At 46.8% G+C, this 20592-nt stretch overlaps 1 protein-coding gene, 1 long non-coding RNA gene and 1 pseudogene across 3 annotated transcripts; 2 read left to right on the forward strand and 1 right to left on the reverse strand.

The window, feature by feature from the left end:
* The first annotated feature begins 524 nt into the window (after positions 1–524).
* On the forward strand, positions 525–6374 carry Aqp3 (aquaporin 3 (Gill blood group)). Of its 2 annotated transcripts, XM_015492514.2 has the most exons (6): positions 529–704; positions 3670–3796; positions 4120–4257; positions 4616–4734; positions 5064–5281; positions 5368–6374. In XM_015492514.2, exons 1-6 carry the CDS (start codon positions 597–599, stop codon positions 5534–5536), a joined length of 879 nt encoding a protein of 292 aa, XP_015348000.1. In that variant the 5' UTR covers positions 529–596; the 3' UTR covers positions 5537–6374. The 2 variants fall into 2 exon arrangements, with proteins under 2 accessions (XP_015348001.1, XP_015348000.1); XM_015492515.2 differs by lacking the exon at positions 5064–5281 and having other exon boundaries at positions 525–704.
* Positions 6375–13161: 6787 nt separating this feature from the next.
* LOC125610645 lies at positions 13162–16168 on the forward strand. The gene is made up of 3 exons (XR_007340624.1): positions 13162–13625; positions 13992–14047; positions 16043–16168. It is a non-coding gene; the product is annotated as an uncharacterized LOC125610645 (long non-coding RNA).
* On the reverse strand, positions 15881–17355 carry LOC107147917 (annotated as a pseudogene).
* Between the last annotated feature and the right edge of the window lie 3237 nt (positions 17356–20592).

Here is a 20592-nt window from a genome sequence, read left to right on the forward strand (position 1 = left end):
TCCCCACCTGGGTCTGGACTGTGAGAAGATCTTTTCTCACTTGGGGTCCACAGCTTCTTCCCTCTAGCCCTCTGGACCTGAGGACCTCCTGGGTCCAGTCATAGGTAGGGCTGGGGCTGGTTCCTTTCCTCTCTAACACGTGTCCTATCACCCCAAGTAGTGGGTTGTCTACACAGCTAATCATGAGACCTCATGGGTTCAGGAGGTCTCTTTGGCAGCTCCTCTGTCCCTGGCCCAGTGGTCCTGCAAGCTGCCTCCACACACACTTAGACCACACTTCCTAGTTCTTACAAGCCCTCAGTCTTCTCTCAGTCCCTATGACACTCCCTCTCCTAAGGGTGGGTGCTAACCCACCCTCAAATCTCCTCACACCCTAAGTCCCTTAACCACCTTCACCCCCAGGCTAGGCCGTGGGTGGTGGCTGCCTACTCCGCCCTGCGCGGGGCTCATCGGGCGGGGTCCAGGAGGGCGTGGCCGTGTCTCCCGCGGCGTGCCTTATAAAGGGCGCCACCGGGGCTCCAGGCCAAGTGCCAGGCTCGCCTGCCGCCTGCCGCCCGCCCGCCCGCCCGCAGGATAGCGCAGCCGCCTGCCCCGCCATGGGTCGACAGAAGGAGCTGGTGTCCCGCTGCGGGGAGATGCTTCACATCCGCTACCGGCTGCTTCGCCAGGCGCTGGCGGAGTGCCTGGGGACCCTAATCCTCGTGGTGAGTGGAGAGAGCCAGGCAGCTCTTTTCCTTCCAGCCCTGGCGTGTCCCAATCCCCTGTTCACCAGAGGGGCTGTGTTTCAAGATAGCTCTGAGCCATTCTCCAGCTCTGACCCCCAGGATTCACCCCGAGGGAAAACCCTCTTCCCCACAATTATAACCCCAGCTCTGACAGTTCTGCCTCTTGCCAGAATGACAGCTGTTACTCCTCAGTGACAGTTCTGCTTCTTTACCCTTCCAGTGGTGACCCAGCATAGGCTTGGGGCGGGGGGAACTCACCCTTACAGAGTGGGACCTCCCACTCCTTCTCCTATCTCCTTGGGTTGGTTACCAGAGTCCGAGTCCTGTGAGGCAGTGAAGATAGAGGCAAATGGACCCCTATTAGATTATTTGGGTCCTGTGTCTGGCCCCTAATGAATAATTAAGCCTCAGAAAGTCCAAAAGTTGCAGTGAAGTGAGGACAGTTTACCAAGGGGTGGGGGCAGAGGGCGCAGGCCACATAAGCTGCAGACAGCAAAGTAGGAAGAAAGGTCCTGTTGGTTGGAGGCTATGGAAGGAAGCTGGGCCCTAACGCAAAAGACATGGGGTTACTAAAAGTTTCTCCCTTCCTGCCAAGTGACTCCCAGATCCTATCAGTCACCTAGGCAGAAGCTGTCAGTCTCTGTGCAGAAGATTGTTGGCCCTGTGAGTTATGCCTGCCATGGGATCTCTGAGGGAGGTACTTCCCCCTGTCTGGGGTTCTCCTCAATCCCAGTTACTCTTCGGTTACACCAGCTTCGCTCAGGTTTTTCCTGGGTGGTTCTCTGTGCACTTCTTGGGTCTGGCAGATGTAACAGTTATGGTTTTCATTTCCTGTCTCAGTTACTTTCTGATTTTCAGTCACTCACGTGGTCACACCTGTTTTCTTCTGAGCTCTGTTGCTCTATTGCAGTGGGTGGGTTACTGGGGTTAACTCCACTCCTAGGTAATGCAGACTAGCTAGCTCCCTGGGGACTAGGAAGCTTAGCTAGGAGCAAGTAGGACTCTGGGAAGCCTACTCCAAATGGTGGTGGTGGTGATGGTGGTGGAGCAGGCTCCATGGGAAGTGAAGGGCTTAGACTTATATCTGGCTTCAGAAGACTAGTAGTGCTATCAGTTTTCCCCTCTCTCTCACTCCCTGTGCCAAAAAGGGAGTAGTGGGAGGCATTATCACCCTCTTGCCTTGGAACCCCCACTCCCTTTCTGATTCACGAGTCCAGCCACCTGTTTTGGAGCAGCCAGGACAAGGGAGTGTGTTTCCATTTTCATAGAGGGAACTCCTTATCCTTTCCCAAGTCTCAGTTGAAACCCTCCCCCCTGCAAAGTAGCAGTCGTTCCCCATGCTGAGCCCCAGGATCATTTGGCTTATCCCAGACCACAAAAGGAGGGTGTTAGGTTTGTGCAGAAAGCTTTCAGGCTCAGGTAAATGTGAGGCATCAGGTGTCAGTGAAAAGCAGAACCTCAAGCGCTGCCCATAACAGTAGGGGCTGGAACTGGGGGACCCCCCCAGCAGGTGGATGAGAGCCTCCTATACCTCTGTACGTTGGGGACCTAGAGCTAGTGATAACAGAATTGGGGTTGTCTTTGAAGTGAGGGAAGCCCCTTTATTTGGAGGGTCCTAGTACAGTGGGGGTGGGGGAGTGCTTACCAAGAACTTGGGGGCAGGGAGGTGGGGAAGGAAGAGGAAGATTAGTCCTAAGGTGGTGGAACTGGCTCTGAAAGATCTTCCCTCCAAGACCTCTTGGGATGGAGCCAGGTCTGGGCCTCAGGCAGGAAAGAACTGAGGCCAGAGCCTGGCTGGGCACAGTGCCTCAGACCCTCACGTGTCTGCCCCCCCCACCTCTGCCCAATACATTCATAATCTCTGATCTTTGCTCTCACCTGCCTGCACACCTTTGCCCTGCATCACCACTGCTGACTTCCCACTATCTCTTGGTCTTTCTGAGGGATGATAATCAAAATGCTTAACAGCACAGTGTATAGGCACTGACCCATTAGAAGGAACTGGGCCCTCAGCACAGTTCCAGAAATTGCCTGCTGTGTCAGCATAGCAGAGGAGACCCAGATGGGCTAAAAGATCTTTGGGGGATCAGGGCAACAGCTCATTACAACTGGAGCAGAAGTATTTTCACATTTATACAAGAAGAATAAACATATAGCACATTCTGTGCTTGCAGAATATTGGGAGCCTTGCTCTCCTTTGATCCCCCCATCCTTGGAAGAAATTTAGAACTAATCTCCTTACTTTTCTGTCCTGGGTCTCAGTGAAAGGAGCCACTGAGATCCCTGCATTTAGTACCTCCAAATAAGTGGTAAACCTGAATTCCTGAGGGCAGAGAGGTCAGGACAGCTGGAGAGAGAAGGCACTGGGACTAGGTACCTGGGATACTGGGACAGGGACATGTCAAGGAGGTGAGGGTGCTACAAGGGGAACATGGCAAGGGCCAGGGGTTCTGACATCCTAGATTGAGGAAGAGTGAATTCCACCTCACTTTTGGCCCCCTCCTATACACTTTGTACCCCCTGTCACCACCTGAGCTCTTCCCCCAATCTGAGCAACTAGGGGTCACTTCTTGGGCCAGGCCAGAAGTGCTAGGGCAGAAGCTGTGCTACAGTGAAAGCTGTTCTCCTATACCCACCATCTGTTAGGACTCAAGAAAAAATCAAAGAATAAGATTCAACCATCTTCTGAGCACCCAGACATAGACCTACTTTTAGGTCTTTCCCAGGGTCCTGTTAGATTAGAACTGAAACATGAGGGGTGAGAGAGTAGGTCCTCTTTTTCTCAGGGAGTGGAAGGGATTTGAGTTGGATTCCAGGAGGGACATCCAGTACTCTTGGTGGTGGCAGGGGGAGGTTGCTAGTGCCACTCCTTTCCTCTGGAGTGATTGTTATTAGGCCTTAGAGGGGCCTCACCCTTTCTGCCTTGTTCTGTTTCCTGACACAGATGTTTGGCTGTGGGTCAGTGGCCCAGGTGGTGCTCAGCCGGGGCACCCATGGTGGTTTCCTCACCATCAACTTGGCCTTTGGCTTTGCTGTCACCTTGGGCATCCTCGTCGCTGGACAAGTCTCTGGTAAGGCTTTGACTTCACCCTCAGTCCATGTTCCCACCAGGTGTCCCATTGAGGAGGGGGTTTCCAAGGACAGGCCAGAGCAGTAGCCTCAGCTTTTTCTGGGCTCTTAGGAGAGGAGGGTGAAGAAATTGACACTTAGAACCTTTGACTTTCACCAAGATTATCCTAGCCAGTCTGTTACATAGTCCAACCGCCATTCTATAAAGAAACCCTTCTCTATGCCTCTTTTCATAGGGGCCAGAGAGGAAGAATATGTGGTGGTGGGGGGCTGTTCTCTCCACTGTGGCAGGCTGTAAATAATAGGATCTGTCTCCTCTGCTCAGGGGCCCACCTGAATCCTGCTGTGACCTTTGCCATGTGCTTCCTCGCGCGTGAGCCCTGGATCAAGCTGCCCATCTACACCCTGGCTCAGACGCTGGGAGCCTTCTTGGGTGCTGGGATAGTGTTTGGGCTGTACTATGGTAAGCTTTCCACACCCTGCCTTTTTCCACTGCCATCCTCCCTCAACTTAGGACCTGTTGGCACTGGGCCTTTTAATGACAGACAGCTGGGGCCTGCCCAGGCCTCAGGCTCATGACTCACTCATTCATGCACAGGCCCCAAGGTAGGGGGCAAGAGGGGAAAGAAACGAGTTGGGCAACAACAGAGTGTCAGGCCCTTTGCCTCACCCCACCCCACCCTATCCCTTGTGCCTCCAGAATGATACAGCTGTAATTTTGCTTAACCAAGACCCCTGGAAGAAAGGGGAGGGCTGGTCCTGAGAGGGGGGCTATGCTCAGGTCTCTGCCCTCACCCACTCTGGGTCTAATCTGTCACCAGATGCAATCTTGAGCTTCGCCAACAATGAGCTTATAGTCTCGGGCCCCAATGGCACAGCTGGCATCTTTGCCACCTACCCTTCTGGACACTTGGACATGGTCAATGGCTTCTTTGACCAGGTATGAGCTTTGGGACATGGGAGGGGAATACAAGGAGGAGGGAAAAGTGACTCTTCTTGCTTAGGGGCTGGCTATGGATCAGAACTCCCTAACTACAGCAGGGCTTCTCAATATGTGGGGAACCCTGCATCAGAACATGGTGGCAGTTTCTTTTATAGCTTGCGACTTCCCCAGTGAGTTCTTAGCTTCACAAATATACCAGCGCCACTGCTTTAGAGTCAGGGGATGGGGGAGGAAAGGATTCTAGCTCCAGGCAACATGGAGGACAGAAGGGGAGGACCAGAGGATGGGAGTGGGCTTCCCCTCACCCTGTTCTCCCCATTCTCCAGTTCATAGGCACAGCCTCCCTCATCGTGTGTGTGCTGGCCATTGTTGACCCCTACAACAACCCTGTCCCCCGAGGCCTGGAGGCCTTCACCGTGGGCCTTGTGGTCCTGGTCATTGGCACCTCTATGGGCTTCAACTCTGGCTATGCGGTCAACCCTGCTCGGGACTTTGGCCCCCGCCTTTTCACTGCCATTGCTGGCTGGGGCTCCGAAGTCTTCACGTGAGTACAGCCCTAACCAACTTACCCCAGGCTGCCTCTCCTCTGCCCTGCCCCACCTACCCTAACTATGTATATCTGTCTCCCAGGACTGGCCGGCACTGGTGGTGGGTGCCCATCGTCTCTCCACTCCTGGGCTCCATTGCAGGAGTCTTCGTATACCAGCTCATGATTGGCTGCCATCTGGAGCAGCCTCCACCTTCCACCGAGCAGGAGAATGTGAAGCTGGCCCATGTGAAGCACAAGGAGCAAGTCTGAATGGGCAGCAGCCATCCCTCACTGCCTTTTCCCTTGAGCATCCACTGACTGTGCAGGGGTTACTCCCTAGAAGCCCCCTCATGATTCCCTTCCCAGGCTAAGAACCTCTGATAACCCTACCCTGCTGGACAGCCCCCTCCAGGATTTTCACTGGACCCTGCCCAATAGGACCTTAGGTCACCACCCTCAAGCTGTGGTGAGACAGGGTGAAGGGCCAGTACATTCTTTTGTCTCCCAAAGGGAGAGAATGGGCAGCAGTGTGTGTGTGAGTGTGCGCGCGTGCGCATACACAATTTCACAGATATTCAGGGCAAGGGACCAAGCTTGTCCAAACTTTCCCAAGAGGATCCTAGTGGTGCTGGGAGCCCAGAGGAAGGGAGAAGACAATGAAGGCGATGTGTCCACCTGTGAGGACAACGCCAGGGTGTGCGTGTTTCATGGGCTCCACATGAAGGAGGATCCACATGTGTGTTTTCTGAGTATGTGTGTGTATCTGCCCTTTTTTCTTAGTGGGGCTTCTCTAGGTTTGGGGGAGGTGGGATTTGGAGGTGGAGACCACTGCTCAGGTCTGGATCTCCGGTATCCCTGAGTAGGAACTGTGTAACATGTTTCTGTCATAACATAGGCATGGCAGGGGACGTCCAGGTCACAAGTTTCATGTTTGCTTATGTTTTATTTTTGTTTTATTTTTTAAATATATATAGTAGATGTTACTGTCTTAGGGCTGGAGGTTGGGAGACTCCACTTAAAGGTCTTCACTCCTTTAATCCTTCACTTGACTCCTTTGCTTTTTATAAAAAAAATCAACAACAATAAAATGTATGTCTAAAACTGCCAATTGTGGAAATAGCTTTGTTCTGCTGTTTTTCTGAGGCTGTTTAAGAAGTTTCCAGTGGTATGTCTGGTCCCAAATTCCCAGTGTGCCTAGCTGGGTATCTAATCTGGTCTGGGTACCCTAGGGGTCATATTCTAGTCCTGCCTAAGGGGAGAGGGGTCAGTCACACCGAGAGGTCAGACTGACTCTTTGCCAAGATTCCCAGCTTCCATCCTTCATGGCACATTCAGCATAGTGAATGACATCTACTCAGTCCCTGCACCCACACATCACCATAGGAAGGCAGGCTGAGCCCCGTGGAGGGAAGAACCATCTCCCAGGCAGAGCTGCCCAAAGGGAGAACTGAGGGAGTGAGTTCCCCACTGTTGGATGAGACCAATAGACGGGGAATCTGTATTGTCCTCTGCTACCTGTAACTGTTTAAGCTCTTTCACTTCTACCCAGACCTCAGCTATGACCCCCTTAAGCAGGCTCTCTGCCTCTAGGCCTATGCTTTCAGTCTCTGAAGCCCTCAGAGATCTTTTGGAAACCTTTGCTGAAACTGGACTCTTTCCATGGTTCTCCTTGTCTATCTGGAGGTAGTTTAAAGCCCTTTATTCAGGGCTTTCAGAATGTGGCCCCTGGCCCTATTCATCCCATCACCATCCACCCTATCCCAGACTGCTTTACCAGCTCTGTGCTTTCCTACTTTGGGCCTTCCCTCTGAAGTTCCAGAGGGAACTTGTTGTCTTTGTTGGTTAAAATCTTCCTGATTACATCACGGACAACCAGAAAAATGAGAAGTTATACTCCATTTATATATGATGTGTCAAAATGCATTCTACTGTCATGTATAACTAATTAGAACAAATAAAAACTTAAAAATGTAAAATTAAAAAAAAAACAAAGAAAAAAAATCTTCCTGACTTATTTTAATAAAAATCCTCCAAGAAGTAAGATACCCCAGCTCTTTCTTATTCTTCCACCATCTTCTACAGTAACTTGCCTAAGCCCAGAAACCATGACTGTGTTTGTTCCATTCTCTCCCAACTTCATTTTTGAAGGGTTTGAAGCCCCTCTATGATCAGTCAGGCTGGGGTTACACCAAGGCCTGCCAGCACCTTGACTGCCCAGGGACATAAGGGGCTTTGCACACCTGTGCCCAGGAATCTCTTCTCATTTCCGCCTTCCTTATTGGGCCCTACTTAAGTTTCACCATGAATACAAGGGAAGGCTTCCCTCCCCAAATCAACATGCAAAGTTAACCCCATGAAAGCCAAAGGATCCCTGGGTCATACAGGAGAACTGTGCTCTTAATAGAGGCTAAGCCAGCTAAAGCTTCTTGCCTCTTCACAGATGAGGAGACCATGGCCCAGGAGGAGTGGATGGCAAATGCAGGGTCACACAGCTAGGACTCTGACTGGGAGGTAGGGGTGGGAGGAGGCAATTCCACCTTGGGTCTCTAACTGTTCCTTGTCCCCAGCTCCCAAGAGGCGTGTCTGGAATGTTGGAGGGACCTGAGCCAGAGGGAGTGTCCCTTTCCTAGGCCCTGAGGGGAGAAAGGGTAAACCTTAGGAGTGGAATGTGGCTGCCCAGTTTCATTCCAGCCACACCAGTCCCACCTTTGGTGCCCCCACCCTGCTTTCTTCCCCTGTGTGTCCCATGTCATCTGTCATCCCTTTATTTCAAATTCTGCTGTTGACCCTGACCCGTCTGGCGGGAGGCCTTCTGGTGCCATGATTAATGGGAAGTTGAACCTGGATTCCAGACCCAGTTTGGCCTCTCTGTAGCTGTGTGACCTGGGAGTGCTCATATTTTTTCCCTGAAACTCAGTTTCCTTATCTGTGACTTGGGGGTTAACAAGGAGGAAGTAATGAACAAAAATTCATGAAAAGGACTTAACACAGCGACCAATGGATGGTAAATACACAAAATTGTCACCTCAGGCTTTTTCCTACAGAAGCAGAGATGGAGTGGGGAAGCAGAAGTGGGGGAATGTGTGGAGGAGGGATGCTAAAGGCTGTTTTTTAAAGATCATTGAATTCAACATCCTGTTCCGCCTCAGATTCCTTCCACAGTTCTGAATTTCCTGAGAGAGGGGAGGGAGGAAGAGTGGGGTGATACCTTGCTTTGCTTTAATTCTAGAAGGCTCTTGGGAAGAAGAAGAGGGAATTAGAGGTGCCACACATGGGTATACAGGGCAAGAGGGTATGTTGAATGGAGGGTCAGATCTCATGAGAAAGGGCAAAGCCTGGCCAGGATCAAGAGCAATGAGTGGGGACTGGAGCCATGCAACTATCATGTAACCTCTCCAGGGACAGGAGGGAAGCGCCCTGCTTCTCTACCTGGCCTCTAAGTGATTCCTTCCTTTGACAGTTCTGGCTGTTAGTTCTTGAAAGAAAACATCACCTCCTACAGGAATGTGGGAATGTATCAGTTCCATTCAATGTAATCTGTTTTCTATGGTCGTCATAGAGAATTACCCCTTGGAAGCATTGCCACATCCCATGGCTCACCAAAGTCTCCATCACTGTCTTTTCTGTACCAAGCTCTCTCCACAGTCCACTTGGGAAGCATCTGAGCTTTCTTAAAGTTCTGACTTGCTCCAATTGAAATCAGCCTCCCTGAAACTTGAGCTTGATTGGTCTTTCCTTGCACATCTGCCTCTGTGACTGTCCCTGTGCACATATGCAATGTCCATTTATCAGTGATTCTGAGTGGGCCTGCTTTTCAATATGTTGAGTTACATTCTCACGGGTCTGAGCTTCTGGCTGAGTGTCTCTGGCTCTGTCTGCCACTGCCTGACTCTCTGTGTACCTCTAAGTGAATATCCTGTGCCCTTGGAGTACGTCTCTCTGTGTACTCAGTGCACATTTCAACTTCTACCGATGATTGACTTTCCTGCCAGCCCAGTCCCGCTCACTCGTCTTACCCCAGGGCATTTCTCCTCTTTAATTCCTGGTAATAATGAGCTCTTTCCTTGCTAACTCTTTCTCCTCGATTTTGTTTTTCTGAAAATCTGGGCGCGGCACCCCTTGGCTTGTAGAAACATGGGTGGGGTAGAGTTGGGTGGGGTGGGAAGGGGAGAAAAGGGACTACTCCTCCCAGTACAGAGACCCCAGAGGCCACAGACAGCTCAGATTCCCCAAGGATGGGTCTATGGAGGTACTGTCCTAAGTAGAGCCTGCACTTCCTTGTGGGGAGGTAGGAACTGGTGCTCCCTGGGGTGGGGCCCCTGAGATGAGGGCCTGGGGAATGCTGGTAGTGTGAAGGAAGGAGACTTAGAGACAGAGAACTCTTAGAGAGACTGAAAGGACTTGCCAATAGAATACCTGAGTCCTAAGGGGCAGAAAGGAGTGGGTATATCTGCCAAATAGCTGGGAATGGCCTTTTTAGGAATTGAGAGAGAGTCTCCATGCCTGGGGCTTTGGCTTTTGGTGATGTGTTTATTTGAGGTAAGAGAGGGGGTGGCAGCAGGAGCAAAGAGGCTATGTGACCTGGGCACCTTGGTATGGCAGGTGCCAAGAAGGACCACCTCCTTTTTGTGTGTATAAAGAAGAAACTGAAGCCTAGGGTCTCACTAAGGGTCACAGAACAGTGCCATGCAGAAGAGCCCAGACTAGAGTCCAGTCTTTTCACCCTTATCACTGCCACCCCACAGCACTTGGTGACATCTCAGGGAACAGGGCTCTGAATCCAGAATGCCAGTGTCCAAACCATGAGGCCTGGGACAGGTGAGAGTCTCCATTTGCCCAGATTCAGTCTCTTCCCTACTCTGTCCAGCACATCTCCATGGGTCACCTCACCTGGGCTTTTTTGCCTCTAGCTTCCACCTGGCTTTGTTGAGTAGCTAGAAAATCAGAGAGCCAGGAGGGTGGGGGAAGAAAGATCTGGATATTCATGCCTTTTCCAGAGCTCCAGCTTCTACTACATCCCAGAAGGCAATGGCTGCCTGTTCTTGTAACAGTGATCCACTTTATGCTTTGAATATAACCCTTGCTGCTCTGCCACTTATTTTTAAAATAGACTTGTTTCTTTCTCTTCCTTTCTCCCTGCTCCTTCCTAATCTCTCCCTCTCCCTAATCTCAGGGGAAAGAGGATTACCTTTCTTCCCCATCCTAGGCAGAGTTATCTGTCCCTGAGTACACACCCATCATAGGAATGAAGTAATCCAGACTTTGGGGATGGTATTAGAGGATCTCAGAAATCACTATCTCCCAGATTAACAAGTGAGTTACAACTCCAAGAGAGAACACGTGGAATGTAGCCTTTGACTCACCTCTTTAAAAGCCCCCTGTTCCTGCTAATAGGCAGAATTGCAGCTTTCGGGAAAGGAGTCCCTTGTGTTTCTTCTTTGCCAGCAAAGCAATAAATCTTCTTTTTCCTTTTTCTCAACTGTGTCCTCGATATTGGATTGGCATCGAGGACAAGGACGGAGCTTTCAGCAACATTCTTAGTGCTCAGCGAGGCAATCTGAGGGTGCAGCCTGTTTCTGCTGGACCCTTAGCTTCACCTCTCTGTCTTTGGTTTCTTCATCTGTAAAATGGTACCTACCTGATTCAATTGCATAAGGTGAGGATTAAATGAATTAACGTGTATCAGCACAGTGCCAGGTGAAGGAGTAGGTACTAGAGAAGAAGAGGTGAAGATGACAAAGATGGTGAGGGTGATAGCAATGCCTTCTTGTAAACTCCCTGTGTACTGTGAAGAAGAGAGAGCTTGCAGCCAGCCTTGGAAGTGGGACACCTGACACCCCCAGGCCGACTCCTTCCACTCCAGGAGTTTGGAACTTCCATGGGACATAAGGCACCTGGGAGTCTAGCCTAAATTCCTCAAAGTAAGTGAGGTCAGCTTTCTTTGGAAAGGTTGGGGTATGGAAAGTTGGAAGCTGGAGGCCTTTCTCACTCTGAGCCTCCTTCAGAAAACTCAGAATGCTGAGAAAGGAACAGCTGGGTATCCCATCATCTTGTGGGGCTCAGGGGAGCTGATGGGGGTTGAGGGTAGTAACAGTGATAAATCATGGGTTTAGAGGGTAGTATGAATAGGGTTAGAGAGGGAGTCAGTTCTAGGAAGTTTGAGGGCAAAAGCAAAAATCCCAATCTGGGCATTGAACCCAGGACCTTGCACTTGAGCCACAGCCCATGAAAACCAGATGGTCCCTCGGTCAGACAGGAGAACTGTGCTTTTATTTATTTATTTAGAGACTGGGTCTCACTAAATAGCCTAGACTAGCCTCAAATTTACGATTATAAGCATTCGATACTGCATCCAGCTTAAACTGTATTTTAGACTCTTATTTCATAGCCTCCTGTCAGGAAGTTCTTCCTAAGGTTTCTCTGTCATACTGCTTGCTCCTCAAGAATGAGGTCGAGGGCTGGGGATGTGGCTGAAGCGGTAGCGCGCTCGCCTGGCATGCGTGCGGCCCGGGTTCGATCCTCAGCACCACATACAAACAAAGATGTTGTGTCCGCCGGAAAAAAACTAAAAAATAAATATTAAAAAATTAAAAAAAAAAAAAAAGAATGAGGTCGAGAGGCTAGGTGTGGTAATGCATGTCTGTAATCCCAGAGGCTCAGTAAGCTGAGGCAGTGGATAAAAAGTTCAAGGCCAGCCTTGGCAACTAAGAAAGGCCCTAAGTAACTTAGCAAGATCTTGTCTCAAAAGTAAAAAATAAAAAGACTGGAGATGTGGCTCAGTAATTAAGTGCCCCTGGGTTCAATCTCTAGTGAAAAAAAAAAAAAAAGGCAGAAGCCAGGTGTGGCAGGATGCACCTATAGTCCCAGTGACTTGGGAGGCAGAGGCAGGAGGATTGCAACTTCAAGGCAGGCCTTGGCAATTTAGTGAGACCCTATCTCAAAATAAAAAATGCTAAGGATGTAGTTCAGTGGTTGAATACACAGTACTGACAAGAAGAGGAAGAAAAAAAAAAAAAAAAACCCAAGGAGGCAGAAATCAGGACAATTACTGTGACTCTGGAGACTTTTCCCAGTTCTCATTCACATAGGTTTTGTTTTTTTGGTCCTAGGAATTGAACCCAGGGGCACTTTACCTCTGAGCCAGACCTCAGCCCTTTCTATTTTATTATTTTGAGACAGGGTCTCATTAAATTGCTTGGGGCCTCACTAAGTTGCTAAGGCTGGCTTTTTAAAAAAAATATACTTTTATTAGTTGTTGATGGATATTTATTTATTTATTTATATGTGGTGCTGAAAATTGAACCCAGTGCCTCACACATGCTAGGCAAGTGCTCTACTACTAAGCCCCAACCCCAGCCCCCTAAGGCTGGCATTGAATTTGTTGGAGCTACTGGGATTATAGGCATGTGCCACCTCACCTGGCTCATCCACACAGTTTGGAGATCAGAAAAAATGTCTGTGCTGCCTCCTGTCCCTCCACACAGCCAAAGCACTGGGAGCCTAGGGAGCACTCATGTGGGAGTCTTATGGGACAGTGGAGTGGGGTTGTGAGGTTGTGAGTGGGTTGAAAATGGACTAATTTGACCTCCCTGTCCTGTTTCAATTACCCTCCACTGCTCTCTAGCCTCCATCTTGTTTTTCTTTTTTAGCAGTGTTGGGCAAGTATCCTACCTCTGAGCTACACCACCAGCCAGCACTCCACCTTTTATTTCTTTCTTTTTTTTTTTTTTGGTACTGAGGATTGAATTTAGGAGGTGCTTTACCATTAAGCTATATGTCCAGTTCTTTTTATTTTTTGAGACAGGGTCTCACAAAGTTGCCCAGGCTGGCCTTGAACTTGGGATCCTTCTGCCTCAGCCACCTGAGTCACTGGGATTATACCCACTTCACCTTTGTTGAAAGCCGGCCGATGTGAAGGGCAGTGGACTCTCACTAGGCTTCCCTGTGTTGCTCAGATCCAAGGAGGTCTAGCTGGGGGAGGGGAGAGAGAACTCTGGGAGCCCTGATAATCATCTGGATACAGTCCATTGCTCATCTCCATGGAGACACCCCCCACCCCATAGCTGAGGAGGCACCTGGAATGTCTGCTACCACCCTCATCCTTCCTTCTCGGCTCAGGTCACTGCCAAGGCTGGGCTGGAAACTGGCTGAAGAAGGGAGGAAGTGGCTGGCCTGAAGGGGAGGTAGGCTGTAGGCCCCAGTCTGAGGAAGCACTTTCCTGCTAGAGGTAATCTTCAGCTGGGGAATCCCCAGCTTCATGTTGGGGGGAGTGAGGAGAAAGTGACTCCTGACCTATGGACAAAGTCATCCCTTTATTGGATTAAGTATTTACAGCTTGAACTACCTTCGGTCCTTGGAGGTATGTATATACTTGCATTCACAGGAGGGTGTGGCTGCTGTGACTGATGAAGGACTGGGGATATGTACATGTTCACACAAACACCTTTACACGACCACATTCTCACCCCACACTTAACTCATCTATATTCATATGTGTACACTCAGACCCTGATATCAACTGTTACTCATTCATATACTCAGATGCTCAAACGCACTTAGATACAATCATGCACATTCATGAACCTCCACATTCACAGGCTACACATCTACACTCCATATTCTTATAATCACACATACTCTTACAATTGGGTATGCATTAGAACATGTGCACACACTCAAGTGCACTCACACTTGAATATACACTTACCTACACTTCTATTTGCAGGGGGCCAGAAGCCATACATCTAAGCACTGAGTCTGACAGATTGGAGTGTTTTAGGGGTAAGTGTTGAGGCAAGGGGAAGGGGAGAGATTGTGGTACTAAAAACAAGTTGCAGGTCAAATGTGGGATTGGGAAATCTTTTGAGGTCACAACACAGAGTTTTAGAGCAAGGGGTCGGGAAGAAGGTTTGAAGACTGACTGAGTCCCAGTGCCTGAGCAGGGCACATAGTAACTGTCAGCAAATAGGTGCCAGTTAAGCGAACAGAATCTTCCAATATCTAGGCTGGGGCTGGGCTGTAGCCCAGTGGTAGAGCACTTGCCTAGCACATGTGAGGCACTGGGTTAGATTCTCAGTAACACACACACACACACACACACACACACTAAATAAATAAATAAATAAATAAATAAGTAAAGGTATTGTGCCCACCTACAACTAAAAATAAATAAATGAAAATCTCCCAATATCCAACTGATAGATTTGTCTGTCTGTCTAAACACAGAAGTTTAGAATCCTAGGCAACCAGAGAGTCAGCTCATTTAACCTTCTGAAGTCACCACTCCACATCCTTCCTGCCATTCTACAGAATAGGAGACTGAGTCTCAAATACAGGTGACTTGTATAAAGCTACTGGGTAAGGCAATCATCAGTCCAAGCCTGGGTCCTTGGGAATGAACAGAAAGTGACTATTCTGGGCTGTCCCAGGGAGATTTGGGCCCTCACCAAGAAAGAAGATGTAGGTTCCTTTGAAATACACAGGATCAAGGAGACCTATAGAACCTCTGGAGTAGGGCTCCTTGGAAGGTCTCCTGTGTAAAATAGTGCCTCCTGGCCTTTCTGCCCAAAGCCTTGGGTTTCTTTGTTTATTAGTTCAGCAGATACTATTGAACACTTTTTTTGGGTGCTCCACCACTGAGCCACATCCCCAGCCCTATTTTGTATCTTATGTAGAGACAGGGTCTTACTGAGTTGCTTAGCACCTTGCTTTTGCTTGCTCTTTTTTTTTTTGCTCTTGCTGGCTTTGAACTTGCCATTTTCCTGCCTCAGCCTCCCAAGCCATGAACACTTTTTTTTTCAAATATGAAATTCCATACATTATTATTATTATTATTATATTATTATTATTATTGTTTTGCATTACTGGGATCGAACCCAAGGCCTTGTGGATGTTAGGCAAGTGTTCTTCTATAAAGCACAATCCCAGCCCTTTAAAATTAAAAAAAAAAAACTTTAAAAAAATTGTTCTAATTATTGATACATGACAGCAGAATGCATTTCGATTCATTGTACAAAAAATTGTTTTTACATTTTGTGGTAGGTTCTTGCTAAATTGCCCAAGGAACTTTCAATCCTCCTGCATGGGCCTCCAGAGTAGATTGTATTATAGGCTTGCACTGCCACACCTGGGTAACTCAGTGATTTAAAAAAAAAAAAATGTTTTTAAATGAAACTACATACTTTTTTAATATTTATTTTTTTAGTTTTAGATGGACACAATATCTTTATTCTTTTTTATTTTTATGTGGTGCTTAGGATTGAACCCAGTGCCTCACCTCATGCAAGCTAGGTTAGGACTCTACCACTGAGCCACAACCCCAGCCCAACTCAGTGATTTTAATAACTTTATCAAATGGTGCAACTGCCACCATAAATTATTTTAGAACATTTTTATGCATTTAAAAGTTTTATTTTCCAGGCTGAGGCAGGAGGATTGAAAGTTAGAGGCCCTAAGCAACTTAGTGAGACCCTATCTCAAAATAAAAAATAAAAAAGGGTTGGGGATGTGGCTCAGTGGTTAAATGCCCCTGGGTTCAATCCTATTACAAAAAAAAAAAAAAAAAAGTTTTATTTTTCTCATTAAAACTGTCAGTATAAAGAAAGTTATTTGGAATCACATTATACCTTTAATTTTTTTCATGGAGAATATTTCCTTTATTATGTAGTTCCAGGCCTTCTGGACATATTCTAAGTAATGTATTTGTTAACATGGTAGTTTCAGTTGGGCAAAACATGACGCCAATAAAATTGAATTTAATTTGTCACATATTTCCAGTGGTAACCAATGATCGGCTGCTTCAACATTGCAGATTTCAAGTCTTCATTTCTTCGCATCTATGAATACTTCAATCTCCAAGTGTGATTGTTTATATAACACATTAAAGGTAGTATTTATACTAAACTTTGGTGTTTTGCCATTTATCCACTCCCAGGTTTGTCAATCTTTGGCTTTGCTATTCATTCCAGGAAACAGTGTTTCATCTGTTGGACTCATTAGGTCAATATGATTATCAATCTGATGATAAATAGCATGCTCTGCAGCAATAGCATTGATCAGTACTTTGCAGGTAGAACAGGATATTTTACCAAAAGATTTTTCAATACAGAAGATATGCTAATAGTGTCATTGTTCTTGATCCCTTGGTAAGGGCTCTTTAGTAAAGAAGACAAAGAGATTCCATCAGTACTACATAATAAGGTGTAAATGGTGAAAAGCCTTAGTTTGATCGAACTTTGATCCTGGAATTTTAAATTGTCTACCAAGTAAAAGGACGAATTTTTTGGTAGCCTGCACATCCAGCTGGGGTTGGACAGCATTCAGTGATCTCACAACTAATTTCAGATTTTCCATTCTATAATACTTGTTTTTGGTTGTAAGGAAAGTCAAATTGATATTACCCATATGGTAGTAAACTATTCCTCCTCCATTTCCTTTCCAGGCCAGTTTTATACCTTCTCCCTCATCAGATTTAGGTTATATTCTTTTTCTTTTTTTCCTTTTTTTTTTAAAGAGAGAGAGAGAGAGAGAGAGAGAGAGAGAATTTTTTAAATATTTATTTTTTAGTTTTCGGCGGACACAACATCTTTGTATGCGGTGCTGAGGATCTAAGAACCCGGGCCACAAGCATGCCAGGTGAGCGCGCTACTGCTTGAGCCACATCCCCAGCCCCTAGGTTACATTCTTGCCAAGGATTCTGATGCTTACCAATTACAACAGAGGGAAAACTCTTCCAGAAGAAAAGAATTGGCTTGTCTTCTAGATTTGCATGGTCGCGGATCCAATCTTCAACAGCCAAATTTTGATATACATAATTGGAAATTGACTGTAAAATGAGCCCACTTTCTGTTGTGTTTTTAAAGCCAGCTGCCTGGGACCTTGTGGTTACAAAGTAACTGGAAACAATTCTTCACTGAAAATGGGATCAACATGCTAGAATCTCATTATGGTGGTGTGTACATTTTACTCCTCTTTTTGGCTCTCTGTGGTTGTGTACACAGCTGGCATCTGCCATGTTTTAAGTTATCCCACTGCCTTTAGTTTGGGATCAACCATTCCTAACAGCAATCAGGTTATCCCAAGAGCTGAGAGTAAACTGCAGACCCATCAGCACTAGCCCCTGAAGGCCTGAGGTAGCTCACATGAAGAGCCAGACTCAGAGTTCCTATTCCTTGCCCTCAGCAAAATGGTCCCCAAGGACCCAGCAGAACTTACTGCTGCCCGCTGCAAGAAAGTCTTAGATATTTAGAACATTTTCATTACTTCAGTAAGACCCCTCATGCCCATTTACGGTTAATCTCCATTTCCACCCACTGCTCACATCAAGCACTAATCTACTCTCTGTCTCTATAATTGCTTTTTCTGAACATTTCCTCTAAACAGTGTCATATAATAGCCTGACTTCTCTTACCTATAATAGTGTTTTTGAAGTTTATTCCTGATGTAGCATGTGTCACTCAGTAGTTTGTTTCTTATTATTACTATTCCATGGTAAAAGCATACCACATTTTGTCTATCCATTCATTAGTTGATGTATATTTAGCATGTTTCCAGGTTTTTTCCTAAATATTTTACCTTTCAATTTGTTTATCTCCACTAGAATGGCAATTCCATAAGGCTGGAATTTTTGCTGAATTTGTTCATCTATGTTTTCTCAGCTTAACCAACCTTCCTTCCTTCCTTCCTTCCTTCCTTCCTTCCTTCCTTCCTTCCTGTGTATGTGGTTCTAGGGATTGAACCCAGGGCCTCATGCATGCTAAACAAGCACTGCATCACTGAACTACACCCCCCTGAACAAAATGTATACCGAAATGCAAACTGAAGACTGTTAGGAAAGGGAAAACTGGAGGCCACCACATGATTTCTGCCATTATGGAACTTAATGTCTAATTAGTGGAGGAGACTGCAAATACAATCAAGTAAAGGAAACTGGGCATCAGGATGTTTTTCCAGAACAAACTTACACAGGACTGTTAATTTACAGGACCCAGTGCAAAATGAAAATACAAGTCTCCTTATTCAAGAAGTGTTTAGGGCTGAGCTGTGACTCAGTGGCAGAGCACTTGTCTAGCACATGTGAGGCACTGAGTTTAATCCTCAGCACCGCATACAAAAATAAGCAAATAAAATAAGGCATGCTGTCCATCTACAACTACAAAAATAAATTTAAAAAAGAAGTGTTTAGAATTCAAGACAACAATAGAGTTCAATCAAGTTTGGGGTCTTTCTAAGACTCAGGTCACCTGCCCATGAAGCTGGCCCTGCAGTTCTCTATTGAGACCCAGAGGATGATAATTATCCTGCAGGGTGCTCCAGATAGAGGTAAAAGATTTTTGTGCAAAATCCTGGAGGCAGGAGGTCAGTGTGTGTCCTAGAAAGGTTGGAAGGGGTTGAGTGTTGGAGCTTAGAATGCCAGATGAGACTGGAAAGGTGGGTGAGTCCAGGGCAGAAAGGATGCAAGTGAGGGAGGGTCTAGGAAACCAAGGCTTCCTAGTGCTCTTGCTTAGTGGACTCTGTGGGCCCAACCATTGCCAAACTAAGGAGGCAGGAAGGGGCCAGCTGGGGGCCAGATCTTAGCTTGGACAAAGACCAGATGAGTACAGTGTGGTGAGGGGCCTGAGTGTCAGTAGCTCCAGGTTGCTCAGAGACCCAGAGCAAGTTCCAACACCACTCTTTGCCTCAGTTTTCCCAACAGGACCACAAGGGTGTTGCATGAGATGATTTGAATCACAACTTCCTCTCCAACCCTAGCATTATCTGATTCTTTTCTGGGATCCTAACATTCGTAGATTCAGGTGAAAGAGGGAAAGGGTGCATTGAGATAGCCCCCCTTGAAGAGTGAGCAAAGGGACAGAGATACAGCTGGGGCAGGGAGTTCCTGAAGGTCCCTGGCCCAGGAAACCGGAAGGCAACAGCAATGGGAAGAGACTTGCCTGTGAGTACTTGGAATGCCAAATGCAAGAATTAGATTTAAGTGAAAGGTTAGGAAAATATGTCAAAAATGGTAATTAATGTTGATCGATAGAGACTGGTTGGGAACAGAACCAGAGGGAAGTGGGAAGCCTGCCAAGAGACAGTAAGAATTTTGTCCCAAGTTGATCCTAAATTGCCAGATTCAAAGGGGAAACACTAAGGCCCTGACATTTCTGCCACCACTTCAGCCTAGACCCTAGGATCCCTGAAACATAAAATGGAACTTTCTCCTTTTCTCGGCATTCCATTAAAAAAGAAAAGAAAATGCTTTGTGTGTGCTACAACATGAATGAACTTTGAATACTTAATAAATAAGTGAAATCAGTCAGTCACAAAAGGACACATGGTATATGAAATGCCCAGAATAGGCACACCTACCGTGACAGAAAGTAGATTAGTGGTTTTCAGGGCTGTGGGAAGGGAAGGATGTGGAATGACTACTAATGAATATGGGGTTTCTTTTGGGGGTGATTAAATGCTCTAGAATTAGATGGTGATGACTGCATAAATTTGTGAAAATACTGAAAACCCACTGAACTGTGCAATTTAGAAAGGTAAATCTTACAGTATATAAAGTATATCTCAATAAAACTTTATTAAAAGAAAGAAAAAGGAAAGAAGGAAGGAAGAGTGGAGGGAAATCTTTCCTTTATAGAATCTTTTTTTTTTAGGTACTGGGAATTGAACTCAGGGGCACTCAACATGGCGCCACATCCCCAGCCGTATTTTGTATTTTATTTAGAGACAGGGTCTGGCTTTGAACTTGTGATCCTCCTGCCTCAGCCTCCTGAGCAGCTGGGATTACAGGCATGTGCCACCGCACCTGGCTGGGAAGTCCTTCCTTTATAGAAAATCTATGTTAGTAACATATACTGTATGGAAGATCTGGGGACATGGAGGTAGTTTACTGGGTGCAAACCTAAAACATCCTATTGGGATATTAGACATTCTTGTTCTTTACAATCATTTTATTTTTTGGAACTGGGATTGAACCCAGGGTGCTTTACCACTGAGCTACATATCTCCAGACCTTTTTATTTTCTACTTAGAAACAGGATCTCACTAAGTTACTGAGGGCCTTGTTAAATTTCTGAGATTGGTCTCAAACTTGTGTTCCTCCTGCCTCAGTCTCCCCACTTGTTGAAATTACAGGTATGTACCATCATGCCTGGCCTTCGAAATTATTTTAATTTCTCCACCAATGGAAACTTCTTGCTGGTACCTGCACCCCATTTGACACCCTATTCTCTAGCCAAATTGCTGGTTGTACCTTCCCATTGTCCCTTCCTTCCTTTCTCCCTACTGACTGCTTAATATAGCATAAACTTTCTTGTACAGTGTTTAGTTGAGCAAAA

The sequence above is a fragment of the Marmota marmota genome, unplaced genomic scaffold (genome assembly GCF_001458135.2).
Source record: "Marmota marmota marmota unplaced genomic scaffold, marMar, whole genome shotgun sequence".
NCBI lineage: Eukaryota > Metazoa > Chordata > Mammalia > Rodentia > Sciuridae > Marmota > Marmota marmota.